This window comes from Panthera uncia, chromosome D4, assembly GCF_023721935.1.
Source record: "Panthera uncia isolate 11264 chromosome D4, Puncia_PCG_1.0, whole genome shotgun sequence".
Lineage (NCBI taxonomy): Eukaryota > Metazoa > Chordata > Mammalia > Carnivora > Felidae > Panthera > Panthera uncia.
In genome coordinates this window covers 83971572-83987022 of record NC_064807.1, presented here as the reverse complement: position 1 = coordinate 83987022, position 15451 = coordinate 83971572, and the positions used below count along the sequence as shown (strand labels likewise).

The 15451-nt window shown below is 53.3% G+C and overlaps 1 protein-coding gene across 3 annotated transcripts in view; it reads right to left on the bottom strand.

The window, feature by feature from the left end:
* Positions 1-4520: 4520 nt before the first annotated feature.
* The window catches only part of STXBP1 (syntaxin binding protein 1), a 74912-nt gene continuing 63981 nt past the window's right edge, over positions 4521-15451 (bottom strand). The window contains exons 18-19 of one of the 3 annotated variants that reach the window (XM_049629073.1): positions 13937-14091; positions 4521-6844 (exon numbers count right to left, since the gene is read on the bottom strand). In XM_049629073.1, the coding sequence (XP_049485030.1) occupies positions 6762-6844; positions 13937-14091 (238 nt within the window). In that variant the 3' untranslated portion in view covers positions 4521-6761. Of the gene's footprint in view, positions 6845-10875; positions 12374-13936; positions 14092-15451 lie in introns of those variants that run through there. The other 2 variants (XM_049629064.1, XM_049629083.1) reach the window with 2 other exon arrangements.

Here is a 15451-nt window from a genome sequence, read left to right as displayed (position 1 = left end):
CATCTGCCCCAAAGTGTCTGTTAATTGTTCCAGAGGCATACAGTGAATAGAGAAACATTCAGGAAAATCTAAATCCCTGCAAGAATGAGGGTGGTATTTGAGCAGTGACCCACCCCCTTATCTGCTGGAGTTGTGTTACTTTGAGACAGAGAGAGAGAGAGAGAGAGAGACAGAGCATGTGGGTGGGGGAGGGGCAGAGAGTGGGAGAGAAAATCCCAAGCAGGCTCCGCACAGTGCAGAGTCCGACGTGGGGCTTGAATCCCACTGTGAAATCACCACCTGAGCCGAAATCAAGAGTCGATGCTCAACCAACAGTCACCCTGACGCCCCACTGCTGAGGTTTAAGAAAAAATATGTATTTGTTCTTTGCCCCTGGTTTCTGGCAGAGGACCTAAAACCCTCCAGATTTCCTAAATGAGACAGTATCTTTTGTTATTCATAACAAACCTCTTGCTGTGCCTGAGTTTATGCTAATGAAGGGGCTGTGGGTGGGGGACAGCCTCAGGATGGGGGGCTAGTCACCAGAAAGACCAAGCACATAATTAGAGGGTTGGAACTTTCCACAGAACCCACTCCTGCCCCAAACCTCTGGGAAGGAGAGAGGGGGTGGATATTGAGATCACCAGGGGCCAAGGATTTAACCAATCAGGTGGTATGCCTGGAGGAGGCAGGGAAGTTCTGGGCCACCCCCTGCCCCATGCATCTCCCATTTGGTTGTACCCGAGTTGTATCCTTGATAATAAAACAGTAAGTAAAGTGCTTTTCTGAGTTCTGTAAGTTGTTCTATGAATTATCAAACCTGAGGACAGGGGTCTTGGGAACTCCAGAATTTGTAGTCAGTTGGGCAGAAGTATGGGTAGGCGAGGTACCCCATTGGTGGCTGGCATCTGAAGGGGCACAGTTTCATGGGATTGAGCCCTTGACCTATGGGGTCTGCACTGAGTAGTTGGTGTCAGAAATGACTTGAGCCATTGGACACCCCAGTTGGTGTTGGAGATTTGGAGAAATGGTGTAGAAAAGTGACATGTATTTGGTGTCAAAAAAAAAAACCCCAAAACAAAAAAACGCATCCACTCCCCATCCTCGGTTCTGTGTTATAGATGTTTAAGCTGGGGTGCACCGTTCTGAGCAAGTGGGGGCATCCTTACCCTCCAGCTCCTAGTCTGGGGCCACAGCTTCATCCTGGGAAGGGCAGGCTGCTGGCCTTTCTCATCCTCCTCTCCGGTCCTATGTGGCAAAATCTCGTTTCAAGCAGGTGCAGCAGACAAGACTTCCCACACGGGCCCACTTGCAAGGTGGAAGCTTAGTCCAGGCGGTGGCAAGCTGGGAATACTTGGACCTTGATGGCCCCCACCGCGGTTGGCCCATAGGGTGGGGGTTCTCCACCCCCGGGAGCAAGCTGAGAAGATCAGGGGCTGCCACCTCCTAGTTCTCACTTGTAGAGCACGGTCACTCCAGGAAAAGTAGGTCTGGCTCCCAGCTTGGGTGCAGTGGTTCATGGGTCCTGCTCTGGGGAAAAACGGGCAGGGAAGGACAAGGAGCTCCACGGTTCTGCCCCGGGGAGCTGACTTTATTTGTATCAGAACTTCAAAAACTCCCGTGTGTAAGGGCGTCGTCCAAACCAATGGAGATCTCGGTAGAGAGCAATTAAGAGGAGTGGCTTCAGAAAACAACCATTTGGGGGCGCCTGGGTGGCTCAGTCGGCAAAGCATCTGACTTTGGCTCAGGTCATGATCTTGAGGTTTGCTCAAGGTTTGCTTCCCCATCTGTCAGTGGGGTTAATAATGACATCTAGCTCCTAGAATTGAGAAGATTGAGCAAAATAGAAAACACTCATGCCTGCCATAATAATTGCTCAATACTTATTAGCTACAGTTAGAATCATTACCTATATATTTTTTGATTCAGTAAAGCACTAGTTTAAACCACTGATTCCTTTTGTGATTGTGGATATAAGGTTAACACCACAGTAACCATCCTCTGCCTCATGGGTAGCCACCATCCTAATTTTTAAAAACTATTTATTTTACATTTTATTTTTGATAGAGAGCACAAGGCGGGGGGAGGGACAGAGAGAGGAGACACAGAATCCGAAGCAGGGTCCAGGCTCCGAGCTGTCAGCACAGAGCCCGACGCGGGGGTCAAACCCACAAACCGCGAGATCATGACCTGAGCCGAAGTTGGACGCTCAACCGACTGAGCCACCCAGGTGCCCCTATTTATTTTTTGAGAGACACAGAGAGAGCTCAAGCGGGATTGAGGGGTAAGAGGGGCAGAGAGATGGACACGGAGAATCCCAAGCATGCTCCACACCATCAGCGCAGAGCCTGACACGGGGCTTGAACTCAGAGAACCGGGAGATCGTGATCTGAGCAGAAATCAAGAGTCGGACGCTTAACCAACTGAGCCACCCAGGAGACCCCCTAATTTTGGTTGATTTATCATTCTCGTGCAAGCATTTGCACATTGACAACATACGTATCCATAGCATTATGTAGCTCTCTATGCAGTTTTAAAACCTTACATAGATGCATCATTCGTATGTGTCCTTCTGGAACTTCATCTTTTCACTCGACACCGTTCTGGAGATTTATTCATGTGGACAGGTGTAGGGCACCCATCTGTAACTGCCAGAGTAGCCGCAGTTTACCCCTTCTCTAGCTGACGGACCTATGCTTCCCCCGCTAGTGCATGGGCATGTTTATTCTTCTCCCCGCAGACGTGGCTGGGGATCAGCAGCAGCACCATCAGCACCGATCGAGTGCTGCTTGTACTTACCATGGGCCAGCCCAGCATCACCCGTCCACAGGCGTCCCTCGCAGGAGGGGCAAAGTCCCTCATCAGGGTCCCGTAGGACAAGACTGACAGTGGATTCCACCCAGGCCTGCCCGAGGCCGAGGTCTGTGCTCCTAGTCCCTCTGCCACTCTGTCTCTTAGGAGCGAACGCCTGGTATCACACTGAGATGGGTGTACAGGCCCCTTGACAGGGCCTGGTTGAGACCCCCCCTCCCACCCCCACCCAGCCTAGACCTGGCCCCCTGGAAAGGCAGAGTGACCGGCTACAGCGCTTGACCTGTCTTGGTTTAGGATTGCTCAGTTACTGGTTCAGCATCGTCTGCTTTGGTTTCAGAACCTCCCGTCCCTCCAAGAATATTTAACACCACTGGAGACTTTTTGGAGGAGCGGCCCACAGGCTCCATCTGTGCTGTGTAAACACAAAAGAACCAGGACTCTTGCCAGGAGCATAAAATGGGCCAGGTCTCTGCCTCGGTGCGGGGGAGGGGGGGGGGCGGTGGAATGGAGACAGGTGGCAGAAACCCTGGGTCAGAGCAGGTCAGAAACAATCAGGAAGAGACTAACAAGCCACTACTATGGGCCTGGAGGGTATGTGTGGCCTGGAGGGTATGTGTAGCCCTGGAAGGAAGGAGCCAACAGCATTCACTTTGTTTTAACGTAAACTCAGTTTAGAACAATTTAGAATTATTTATTTGAGTTTATTGTTTTAAGAGAGAGAGGAGAGAGAGAGAGAGAGAGAGAGAGAATATCTCAGGCAGGCTCTGCACTGTCAGCACAGAGCCTGATGTGGGGCTCCAACTCAACAAACCATGAGATCATGACCCGAGCCACAGTCGGACACACAAGCGACTAAGCCACCCAGGTGCCCCCAGAACAATTTAGAATTTAAACATTCTGATCTTGGATCTCATTCCAGGGTTTGGTTACTGGGGCAGCAACTGCCGCCCTAAGACGGTGAGTGTCTGATGCCCCCAGCTGGAGTGGGCTTTGTGGGTTAACTGCATCGCTCTTGGCCACGGCTTCCTCGCCTGTAAAACTGGGAGGGGGCTCACCCAAGAGACACAGTACGTGAGGGGTCTGGCGCGGAGCAGGAACTCAGTAAATGGTCACTGGCATCATTACCTATCAGGCAAGTCTCACCAGCACCCAGCTGGGTCGAGGAGGTAGAACTTCCACCAACTGGCCTCCAGTTGTTAGGAGTCTTCATGCCTTGAAGATCAGGATTTGAATGAGGCGGTCACTGGGGACCAAAGACTCGAATCAGAAGTTCCTAAAGAATCCCACTCCCCTGTGCTTCCTATGCCAGCAAGTTTCTGGTGTGACCCCAACCCTAACTCAAGGGTCTACTCCCCACGCTGGGCCAAACCCATCTCCGTCTGCCCGGGGTTCTGAACCGGCTTCCAGAGCAGCAGGACACACACCCCCATCCGATTGGGAGAGCTCATGAGGCCAGGGGGTGTGGCAGCAGGAAGAGAGGAGAAGGGGAAGGTTGATAAATTGACCTCCTCGCACGCCCTAAATACACTGCCGGTGAGCAGGCAGCATCTGCAAGATGGAGGCCTGCAGTCTCGGAGCTACAGTCTCTGAGCTAGAGAGACACTCCAGGTAAGGAGAGAGAAGACAAGGAAGAGCTCCCTTGGCCACAAGCTGAGTCCTGTTGCTGCCCGGGGCCCAAGACAAGCTTCGTGGACTGTCCTAAAATGTGAGACAGTTACAGATCTTCTTTTTTTTAAATGTTTATTTTTGAGAGAGCCAGCACAAGTGGGAGAGGGGCAGAGAGGGGGACAGAGGATCCAAAGTGGGCTCTGTGCTGACAGCAGAGAACTCGACGCGGGCCTCAAATTCGTGAACTGTAAGATCCTGACCTGAGCTGAGGTCAGATGCTTAACCGACTGAGCCACCAGGCGCCCCAGCTGTTACAGATCTTACTACGAGTGATGCTGACCGGGGATCCAGAAGACTTCGGGCCACAGCCGGGGTGGCGGTCTCATCTGCAACGGACCACGGCAGAAGCCTTTCTCCTTCGACTCCCCAAAGTGAAACCAAGCCAGGAGACACCCCGGACACCGTGAATGGGTGCGGATCGATTTATTTATTAGACTCGAGTGCTTTAGTACAGAACGGTACAGAGATGATACATGTTTGTGCTTCAATACTTTCCAACACTGAGATTCTGATAATTTCAAGGTAAACAAGTTTCAAGACAGACTAGCTTTTTTAAAATATTCTTTTGATAAATTATTTTTATATAAATAACAGAGAAAGGAACCCAACATGTTTGACAAACAAGGCCCCGAACTGTGGGCCCTGTCTGGTCAAGGGGAGGGGACAGAACAAGCAGGGACAGCAGGAGACGAACCAGTGCGAGCACCTACAGTTCTGTCCTAAGGAAACAAGGTATCTTAAGGGGGAGAAGGGAGACAGAAGAGGCCTGAAAACTAATGCGAGTGAGCAGGGGAGATTTCAAAGCCTTGAGAAAACACCACAAAGCATCCAACGGGGAGGGCGAGGAGCGCGCTCTGAAAGGAAAGCGGGCGGCCGCGTGGAACTAGCACTCACCACGTCTGCAAGGACATCACGAGACAGTAATATGCACACGGTTGGCAGGGGTTAAAGGGCAGCGGGGGGGCTGGGCAGAGGACATTTTTGTGACTTCCACTGTCATTGTATTTCATGACCACAGCAGCAGCACACGTGGTGCGCTCACCATCGGAGAACGGAGTTGCTGCTGAGTCTAGAGGATGACGAGACACCCTTTCTGCATTTGCTTCTTTCATTTTTGCTCTAGAGCTAAGTGTTATACAGAGAATAAAATGATCATTTTCTCTTACAACCACGACGACAAATGACCCCACGCTACACAAAATAAAGTATCATGAAGTATCTTAAACTGAGGATAATCTGAACAGAGTCTGCATAAATTCAACAGGCTGTTCTCCTGGCGGTTTGAAGTCTTAGGTGCGCAGACCCTTCTCTGCAAGAAAGGGCCCTCTGCCCAGGAGCCTGCAGTACCCATCCCATCCTCGTCCGTTCCTGGCCCTTGAGCACCATCCATGCTGACCCCACTGAGAAACAGAGGTTCGGTAGGGGTGGTGGTGCCCGGGAAAGGAAAGGTCTGGCCAAAAACCCCAGCCTAACTGCTTCTCCAAGAGACAAAGGTCCTGGCGGGAGCTTGCTCCTCGATTGCTGGGGCCCTGTGACTCAGGCCCCAAGACTACTTCCCTTGGGATCACAGCGCTGTGGACGCGGGCCAGGGAAGGAGCGGTGACAGGCCGCACGCCAGCCAGCACCCAGCCTGACTTCACGGACCTCCAGCCCCTCCCACAGCCCCTGAGGAGGACGAGCCACCGGGGAAGCCAAAGAGGTCAGTCACTTCCAGCTCGGACCTCACACGATGTCACCTGATATTCACCGCCAAGCGTATCTGGACGAGAGCAGGCTGAGGGGTAGATAAGGACTGGCGTGGAGACCACAGATTAATCCTCAGTTTGAAATACTCCAGGAACAGACATCTCTGGGATTCCCGAAAAGAACAGGAACAACCCAAAAGAGATTTTGTAAAACACCCAAACGTCTACCTTCCCATACTCAAGCAATCTGCGCATGTCACACTGGGCTATGTACAAGGTCAGGGGATCATAGTAATGGGGAGAAGGTGTCCACTCATTCTAGACAGTTCCACAACTTCTCCAGCAGTATGTCCCTTACACAGGAACTTCTCCCCTTAGGACACATATAGAGGATACTCTTTTTAAAAAACACAATGCATTATTTTCTTTTGTTTCACACAGGAAGAGGGCATCGTTAAACACGAGAACGCAGCGGCGACAGTGCCGTCCAGGGCGTGCAGAGCTGGGGGAGGCAGTGGAGGGACAGGGTCAGCAAAGTAACCGAGGCGGGCAGCAGCAGGGGCTGCGGAGCACTGTGGGAATAGGGTTCGTTTTTTGGAGGGGTGGCTTATTTGTTTAACTGCTTATTTCTTCATCTGTTTTATTCAGTTTCTTCAGCGTGTCCAGCAGTTTCTGTGGGGTGAGAATGTGCGTGGATCCTGGGGGGCAGAAAAGACAGTGAGCTTGCTGGCTCCAGGCTCTACCGCATTTCCTTTCCTGCCCTTCGGTTCCCAGATCTGCATCTGTTCCCCCGCCCCCACCCTGGTCTGGGTCTAGTGGAAGCAGGGAGGGGGGTGGGGATCGGGAGCTGGGTCCACATCACAATAGGCCTGGGAGGCACCTGGGGACCGTGGATAAACAAAACACATCCTCTGACTTAGGCATGGTCCCAGGCTGTACCAAGGAAGGAGCCCGCCCGCCTCTCCATCTGGGCTCAGTGCCATCTGCCAGGGGACGGGGCAGCTGCGTTTCTGATTCTCTCTTGCACTCGAGGCGAAGCCAGCCGGGGAGAGAAATTCCAAACCATATGGCAGGGGAAGGCTGGGGAGGGGGTGGGGTCGGTAGGGGGCTGTGTATGGAAAGGATGGCGCCTGCTAGGGAGGAAGTGATGGGCAGGGCACCCTGGGGAAGCCACTGACCTCTGGGAGCCAGCCGGCTGGTGCTGCCCTGATGGGCGGGACCTCAGGTGTGAAAGGGAAAGGGCCAGGGTACCTGAGGCCTTACCTTGCAGAGACCGCACATTGTAAGAGATTAGAAATGCTTGCAAAAAATTTAAGCTAATGGAATTAGATATACTTCTACTGCAAAAATTAAAAAAAAAAAATTAAAAAATAAATGAAGTCCTTTTTCATAAGGAGGGAGACAGAGAGAGAGAGAGAGAGAATCTAATAAGTGCAGTAAAAAAAGATGCATGGACCGTGTGGTTTGGACATGGACTTTACTCAAACAGAACAGAAGTGACTGGTGCGTGAACATGAGGCCTGTACACATGCAGCAGTGGGCTTCAAAGAAAGAGGTCCCGGTGGGAGAGAAGAACTGAACAAAAGAGATCCGTACTTGAAAATGTGCCTCCCTGGAGGTGCAGGCGAGGGAATGGGGACAGAAACCACCAGGGTGCCAGACTGCCACCCTGACGGTAGGCAAAAGAAGGCTTTGGCTGGCTTGTCGGGGGTGATTCCGAATACCAGGGTCCCTATGCCTTTGACCACTGTGTGCTCAGCTAACGCGTGACTGCTGGGACTGCAGGCCTTGAACCTTCCTGGTCAAGTCTGGACCGGCAGAAAGCTTGTGAAGCCCTCTCTAGCATGAGAGGCTTCGCTTCTTCCAACCTCCTGGCCTCCAGCGTTCAAGCTCTAGTCACCCTGTCACTGTCCTGGGGAACCAGTCCGCGGCTACTTCCCAGAGGTGCTGAGCTTATAGCCTCCACCAGCCCCTGCGCTCTAAAGCCAACCCATTGCTCTGCAGACCCGAGGCTCCTTCAGCAAAGGCCACGCGGCCTTCAGCAGTATGTCCCTGGGCATTTTTACAGGACCACCTTCCCCCGAGGTACTCATTTCTCTGACCTCACTGATCTTCCTACTGGTCCTAAAATAAGGTCAAAGACTACTCCCCAAATGAGAAAACAGTTGCCAAATTCTGAACAGTGAACCACTGCCAGAATGAGGGCCTTCCCAACCTCAATTCCATGCAGCCTGCGCATCTACACCCGGGAAGACAGCTGGGTACTCTGTGCAGAATCAATTTGGGGGCTTTCCAGGTAAAGGCAACATGCCGGAGAAACCGTCCCTAATGCCCTCCCGCAGCCATCCAGCTGAGTTCCAGGAAATGAGACAGTAGACTCGACTGAGAGGAAAAATCAAAAGGGAGCCTCTGAGCAGATACCCACCCCAAGCTGCTCCTGACCCCTGCTTGCAGGCGAATCCACGGTCTGAGGGAGGCCAAAAAGAGATCAAGGAATCCATGCTCTAGAATATCTATCACCTGACGGCTGACCATCTGGTGGTCCCAGTCTGACTGAAAGAAGAAAACTTCCAGGGCCAAGTATCTTTGCAACAGGCTCAGGAACTCCTGGACCCTAACTCACTGGGTGTCTTTAAAGGATTCAGACCAGCTGTTGTTGATCCGAATCCCCTGAGAGCCAATTCTTGCCACTGAGTCATCTGTACTGTTTTAATGTCCTCGTCAAGGTTTTCACCACCACAAATACCGCGAACGGAGCTGGGCGCGTTTGGGATACACATATCGCAAACCCACATTTAGAACCCACAGGGGGCGGCCCACGTCGGTCCTCCAGAACCGCAACGGAGGGTCCATCCCTCTTATGCTACATGATTGCAAGACTGAGAAATGTGAGTGGGTGTCTCCAAAAACAAAGTCACCCAAAGGGCTGTCAAAGCTGTGGGCCAGAGCTCTGCCTGGACAAAATCCTTCCTCTCTGACAGAATCTGAAAATCAGGTCAGCTGGTCTAGGCATCCCTGGGTTTGGCCAACACAGACCTACGGACTCCGAAGACCCGGGGGGGGGGGGGGGGGGGGGGGGGCCACCAGGGAGGGAGTACATTCAAGAGCAACCCAGGAGAGTCTGCTGATCTGCCAGGTTTTGGAAACACGCTCCTGGCCAGCCCACGTCCTGAAGGTGGGAGAATGAAGCCCAGAGCGGCAGGGGGCACGTTCGCAGCCCTTTGGTGGCACGGCCGGGCCCAGACGTCATGCCGTCGGTCTCGCTTCTGGGCACCCGGCCCCAGGAGGGGACATGCAAGTGAGTGCTCAAATAGCAGCTGGGCAATGGGTTGGTTCTGGGTACAGATTCAAATCTGAGTCCCACTGAAACATGAGACTTGTCTGACTCCAATTGGGAATAAAGTGAAATATTTAATATAAAAAAAACAAACCCTTTTTCTGAAGTGCAAGTGCTGTGTATGGCTCTTCCACCGGCTCCCAATAGCCTCTTGGACATTCCCTCAAGGCTGGTACTTTTAATACAACCCTCCCCCAGAGCTTGGGGTGAGAACCTAAAGCAAAGACTTCACTTCTGGACAACATGGAGGCGACTGATTAATGCAATGGAAGTGAGGCTTGGGGACACCTGTGCACTCCGGCTGCCCAGCCGGCCCCCTTCACCCGGCACCTGGGGGAGAGAGGGGCCGGAGGATCAGTGGGCACTGGCACCCACGCGGGGAGCCGGCAAGGGATGCTCTCGTTCACTGCCGAGCAGGAAAACTCATCTCCTAGAAGCTAAGTTGCTGCAGACAACTGCAGACATCGACTCTGGCCGGAGACAACCCGTCCTGCTCCCGGCCCGCACTGTCCTAGTCTCTGGTCACCGGACAATCACAACAGAAGGAGGCAAGTCAGATTTTCATCTGTCTTCTGACCTCCCTGGGATTAGGGCTCCGTGCCTTGCTTTTTCCTAAAGGAACTCTCTAAAACACGACACTGCCCCAAAAAGCATTTCAGAAGCCACGAGTACACAACTCGAGTATTTGTGTTCTTTGCTCAGATGGCAGCCGAGAACCTATGCTGACTGAGCACAAAACAAAGAACACCAGCCTACAAAGGACAGGCTGCTTCTGAGGCAGGGGATCGCAGAGTGAATCCTAGCTGGAGCCCCCGGGCTCTGGGTTTGCAGGTCTTTCAGACCCTGCAAGTGGTCTGCCACCACCAAAGCCTGGACTGAACATCTTTCCTTCCGTAAGTCTGAAAATACATCCTGCAGCAAATACCGATCACCTCCCTGCCATCTGCACACAGAACCAGATGTCTGATTGCCAAGCAACCAAGGTGCTTCTAAACGATGGCTGTGTTCTTCACAATTGCTTTTATCCACCGCCCACTGGCGGCACTGTCTAGAGGGAGGCAGCGCAGGGCCACGGCCAGCCCGCCCCGCACCGTGCAGGTGACCCACGTGCTGCTTCTCCCCTCACCAGTGCCCCGGGGGAGCCGTCTCTCGGCCACAGGAAGGAGAGGAGACAAAGCGCACAGTTGCCTGTCCCGACCTTTAGAGCGAGTCCCGTTTTGGATGGAGCACGTTCTCTTTATACAAACAAGCACGCTTCCAGTGCCCCTCCCCCCGCCCCGCCCCGGTCATGGCTCTGACAGCCCAGTCCCCTGAGGTGTACCAGAGAGCACGGGTGCACGAGGGCAGGACCGCAAGCGCTGAGGCACCCGATCCGAGTTGCTGAATTAGATGGTCAGAGCTCAGGACCTGGGGCCCTGCGATCCAGGACCCAGCCTCCCCGCATTCTGCGTTCTGTGCCCTGGTTGGGGGGCGGGGGCAGGACCTCCTGCAGTCCCACGCGTGCTCCTGGCAGGACCGGGGCAAGAGTCTAGGCCTCCCGACTGCTCCAGGTGACTCATGCTCTCTGACTCACCAGGCCACATGTCAGTCTGGGCGGGAGAGGGGCAGGGACGTCGTCGGTGAAGTACATGAGGGCAGGTGCGCAGACTGTGGCCTCCTCACAGGCTGTGTGAGGAAACTACAGAATAACTAATGCTACAATGGACTTCTTCAGTATGCGTCTGCCGCTTAACACTTCACAGGAGGTTCCCGGGACATACGAGGGACGGCAAGAGAGGGGAAGGGATGAGGATGAGAAGAAAGTCTGGATAGTCCACCAGACAGATGCCGGTTCCTGGGTAACAGGTAAAGGCACAAGCGTGGTGGGAGAGAGAAGACGCTCTTTCGAACAGCACACCGTGGTAAGAACAGATTTTTACCCAAAGGTTCTCAGATCTCACTAACAGACTTCAGTGAGAGAGAGGGGTGTGATAACTCCACCCTGGAAAAATACCCACAGGAGAATGAAAATAAAAGCAACTACTGAGAGAGTAAATGACTACGAAGGGCCATCTTCCCCAGATGAACACGAGACACGAGATTTCCACTGGTGGCTGGAGTTCATCAAGTACGTGGTGGCTCGTGACCCTGTCACCCCTTAGCAACAGTTCCCTGGGACGAGTGCCTGCCCCGGAAAAAAGGAATTTACGCGTCTAACTACCACTGACACGGAGTCTATCCTGACGCACTCCGATGAGCCTTCCCCACGATCAGGTGCCCATGGATCTCTCCACTGGAGTTCTGCCTTCTTGGACAGGACAGTCCCTTGAACGCCTACTGGCCTCACTCACAACTTCCCACACCATGTCACAAGCGGGACGCTACGCATTCCCTGCCTGGTGCCCACAGATACACCCCGGGCCGGTAGGCCTGCGTGCCGTGCCTCCGGTATCCCTCGGCTTCCAGTCCCTCCGAAGGACTGGTCATAGCAGTCATGATCATTTTTGGTTTACAACCCAGGGGGCTGCACTGCCTGACTGAACAGCAGGTGACCCAGGGCACGAGTGAGCTGGCAGGCCGGGGCCCAGAGGCTCTCGCGGCAGGGTCTGTGAAGGCAGCATCGGACACATTTTCAATCGGTGTTAAGAACTGCAAGCATTTTCTTGTTGAAAAGAAATCAAATAAATAAACTGAAAAGGGAAAAATAAAGAAAAAGAGTGACGGAATAATCAAAGAAAACCCTTCAGAGTGGAAGAGTTTCTTTTCTGTAATAAGCTGCTTTTACTTTGTTTCTTTGGCTCTCACTCCATTGTTGGAGCCTGATCCTCAAAAGATACCCTAGAGGCCTCCCTGAAGTCGGGGTGTCTCAGGTCCATGAGAAATTTGGTGGGAGTAAGAATGTGAGTAGAACCTGCGGGAGAACAGAGGCCAGCTGACTGCTTGAACAAAGGTACGTTACAGGAACATGCCAAGTTAGGCCTACGTTTTATGCAGCCAATGAGGTATGAGAAAGCAAGACGCGAGCACGCGCACGTGCACACGCACACAGGCCGCAAGGACAGCCGGCATGCACCAAGCAGGCGAGGCCACACTGCGGACGTCAGCTGTCTGCGCAAGGCCCCTCCGTGGATCTGCACGGGCACCGTTATCGCCCCAGGGTTCCACCCCCCAACAGGGAACTGCAAGTCAGGACCAAAGCTGAAGAGGGAAATTTACACCAGAGCCTGGCTGTGACAGCTTCGGCCCCGCAAAGCTGTGTTTGAGCTGAGAGTTCTCCGACACGTGCATGCAACGTACACACGAGCAGGGGACAGAGAGAGCTTTATCCCGGCGTCTATGTAACAAAAAGGAAAAAACGATACGGGGAGAAAGGGTGACCCGCCGGGGAAGCTCCAGGGAGTGGGGAGGGGAGGGAGAGGATATCCAATCTCTCCACTGAATGGTGTGGTATCTAGAAAGGGGGTTGACAGTAACAGGTCCATCTTGACACAACCGGGAATGGCCACGTGGACTGGTCTGCAGGACCTGCTCACTCTGAGAGCGCCGGGCACACTGGAATTTGGTCACCCCGAAGTAGGGGTATAAAACTGACACATCTTCTAGAGATCAGGGGAAAGGCCAGGGCAGTACGTGCTCATAACCTTGGGTCAGTCAATGTCAAGAGGCAGCCCCAGGCAGGTGCAAATCCATTTTGTTAAGGGCAAGACGGGGCAAAAGGAAGGCGTCTGGAGAAAGCGTGATTCTCCTCAGCTCACTCTTCCCCTTCCAGCCCTAGAAACTGGAAGCTCCTACAGGCAGGTAAAAGGTATAAAATCTTCCGCTGCATTAAGTCAGGTCTAACGAGTTGCTTCCTTTCTTCTGGAAAACCAGCAGGAAATACCAGAAAGGGTACATGGCAGACCTAGGAGTCGTAGGAACCGGAATTGATGGGGAACCCTCAGCAGAGTCCAGGAGTCAGGCCCGTGTGTTTCGGGCAGTATCTGCCCACACACTGTGTCTATCTGCAACTGACAGGTAAAGGAGGGGGCGATAATTTACCTTCCATTCACTGAGCGTCTTCTGAACAGGAGGCCCAATGCCAGCAAAGAGACAAGTCCCACCTCGGGCCTAGTACAAAGCTGTAAGCGGGTATTCACAACCCCATTTGGCTGGGTAAGGAAATCACAGCATGGAGAGGTGGGGTGCTTGCTCAAGGTAACCCACTCGGCAGTGGCCGAGCAAGAATGGGAGCCTGGGTCTGTCGGTGTCTGTGATCAGGCACTTCCCACCGCTTGCAGCTGCCTCTCACCATGAGACACAGTGCAGACACGAGGAAAGAACCCTTCGCCCCTTTGCTGCCGTCCCCGAACGTGTCTAGAGACTATGTTTTGCAGGGGCAATGGAGAAGTGAAGACAGAATGAAACACCAAAGCATGGAATGGATCGAAGTGCGATGAAGCAGCCCCTTCCCTCTAGAACACATGCCCCCACTCACCTATTAGCACTTCCCACTTTCCATTGGCTTGGGTCACCTCATAAGCACAACGCATCTCGTTCAGGCTCACGCCCCCAAGGATGAAAATAATGAGGCGGGGACCACTGCGGTACTCCCCTGGGGCCTTATTCTTATGCCAGTGCCCATAGCGGGCGCTGGGGGGGGGGTGAGGGGGCGGGGAGGGGGGGAGAGAGAGAGAGAGAGAGAGAGAGAGAGAGAGAGAGAGAGAGATTAATTATGTTTATCTGTACTCAGAGGACTTATCACTTCATACCTCAATGACTTGTTTACACATTCGCTCTGTACACCAGTGACCAAAACAGAGTAGTAGTAAGTGTTGGTTGAACTGAACTGCTGTGCAAATTATCAAGTGCTTGGGCTACCCATGCTGTGACCTTGTCACTCTCTTGGAAGCATGTAGGTGACAGGCAGGCTCAAGTCAGCTTTCAAGCGTGACGTGTCACCTTCCACAGCTTTGCCCCTCGTGATGGTCGTCAGCTTCCGCCCTCCAGCGTACAGGTTTCTAGGCTTGTCTGGGACACTCTGCTGGCAGTGAGCGGTGACGATGGAGTCAAGGCCTGTCTTCAGGCTGGTACACCCTGATTCACACAGCGAGCACCTCACCTGACCAGGGCCTCCCCCAGCACCAAGGTGCCAACCCGCGGCGAGATTCAGCCATGCCCACCGAGAGCTCGTGGTTTAACTGGGGTGGGCGGGGAGAAGGAAGGTCAGGATCGTGCTGCGATGGAGGGGCTCGGTGCCACAGGGACATGCACGCCTTCTAGCGTCATCTGGGCATCATTGGAAAAGTCTTCCCAGAAGACGTGACACTGAGCTGCCCCCTGAAAGACAGGCATTTCGGTGGTGGGACAGTTCCCAAAGGTGTCTCCTCTGCCCCTGGGCTTCTGTTAGTAGGTCTTCACCTTGTCCTCAGGAACAATGAGAAATGGGTTGCTTCCAGGTTAAGAAAATGGGGAAAAGAAAACAAAAATCAAAGCAAAACAAGGAGGCCAAGTCTCTAGCAAAATCTCTGCCCTTCTCCCTGACTACGACAGCATTAAAGTCACTTTCCAAAATCCTGAAGGTGCCAGGGGCGCACGTGGGCCAACACAGAGAGAATCATCTGACAGCGTGCCATCGTCACCGGCCTGGCCAGGGCAACACTGGGGATTTCGTATTTTGCTCCAATGTTGGCAATAAACATTTGGCCTCTACTGGCATCAGAGGGGATGCATAACGCCACAGGTGCCACAGACCTCCGGCCTGGGCCCAAGGGAAGGTCTAAAAGTGAGGCCAGCAGGCCGGGCGTGGGGGACAAAGATGGGTGGGCACAGCAGGAGCAGGGGATAGAGAGGTACATGTGGAGGGTTCGTCCTGGGAACTGCCAGCTACTCCGGTGCTCCGGGATGCCCTCTTTGGAGCTAGTGGCGCTCCTGTTCCAAGCTCAAATGTTCATTCAGCCTTGAAATGTTCTCAGGAGCCACATCAAGCTCTTGCTGACAAAAACCGAGTAGC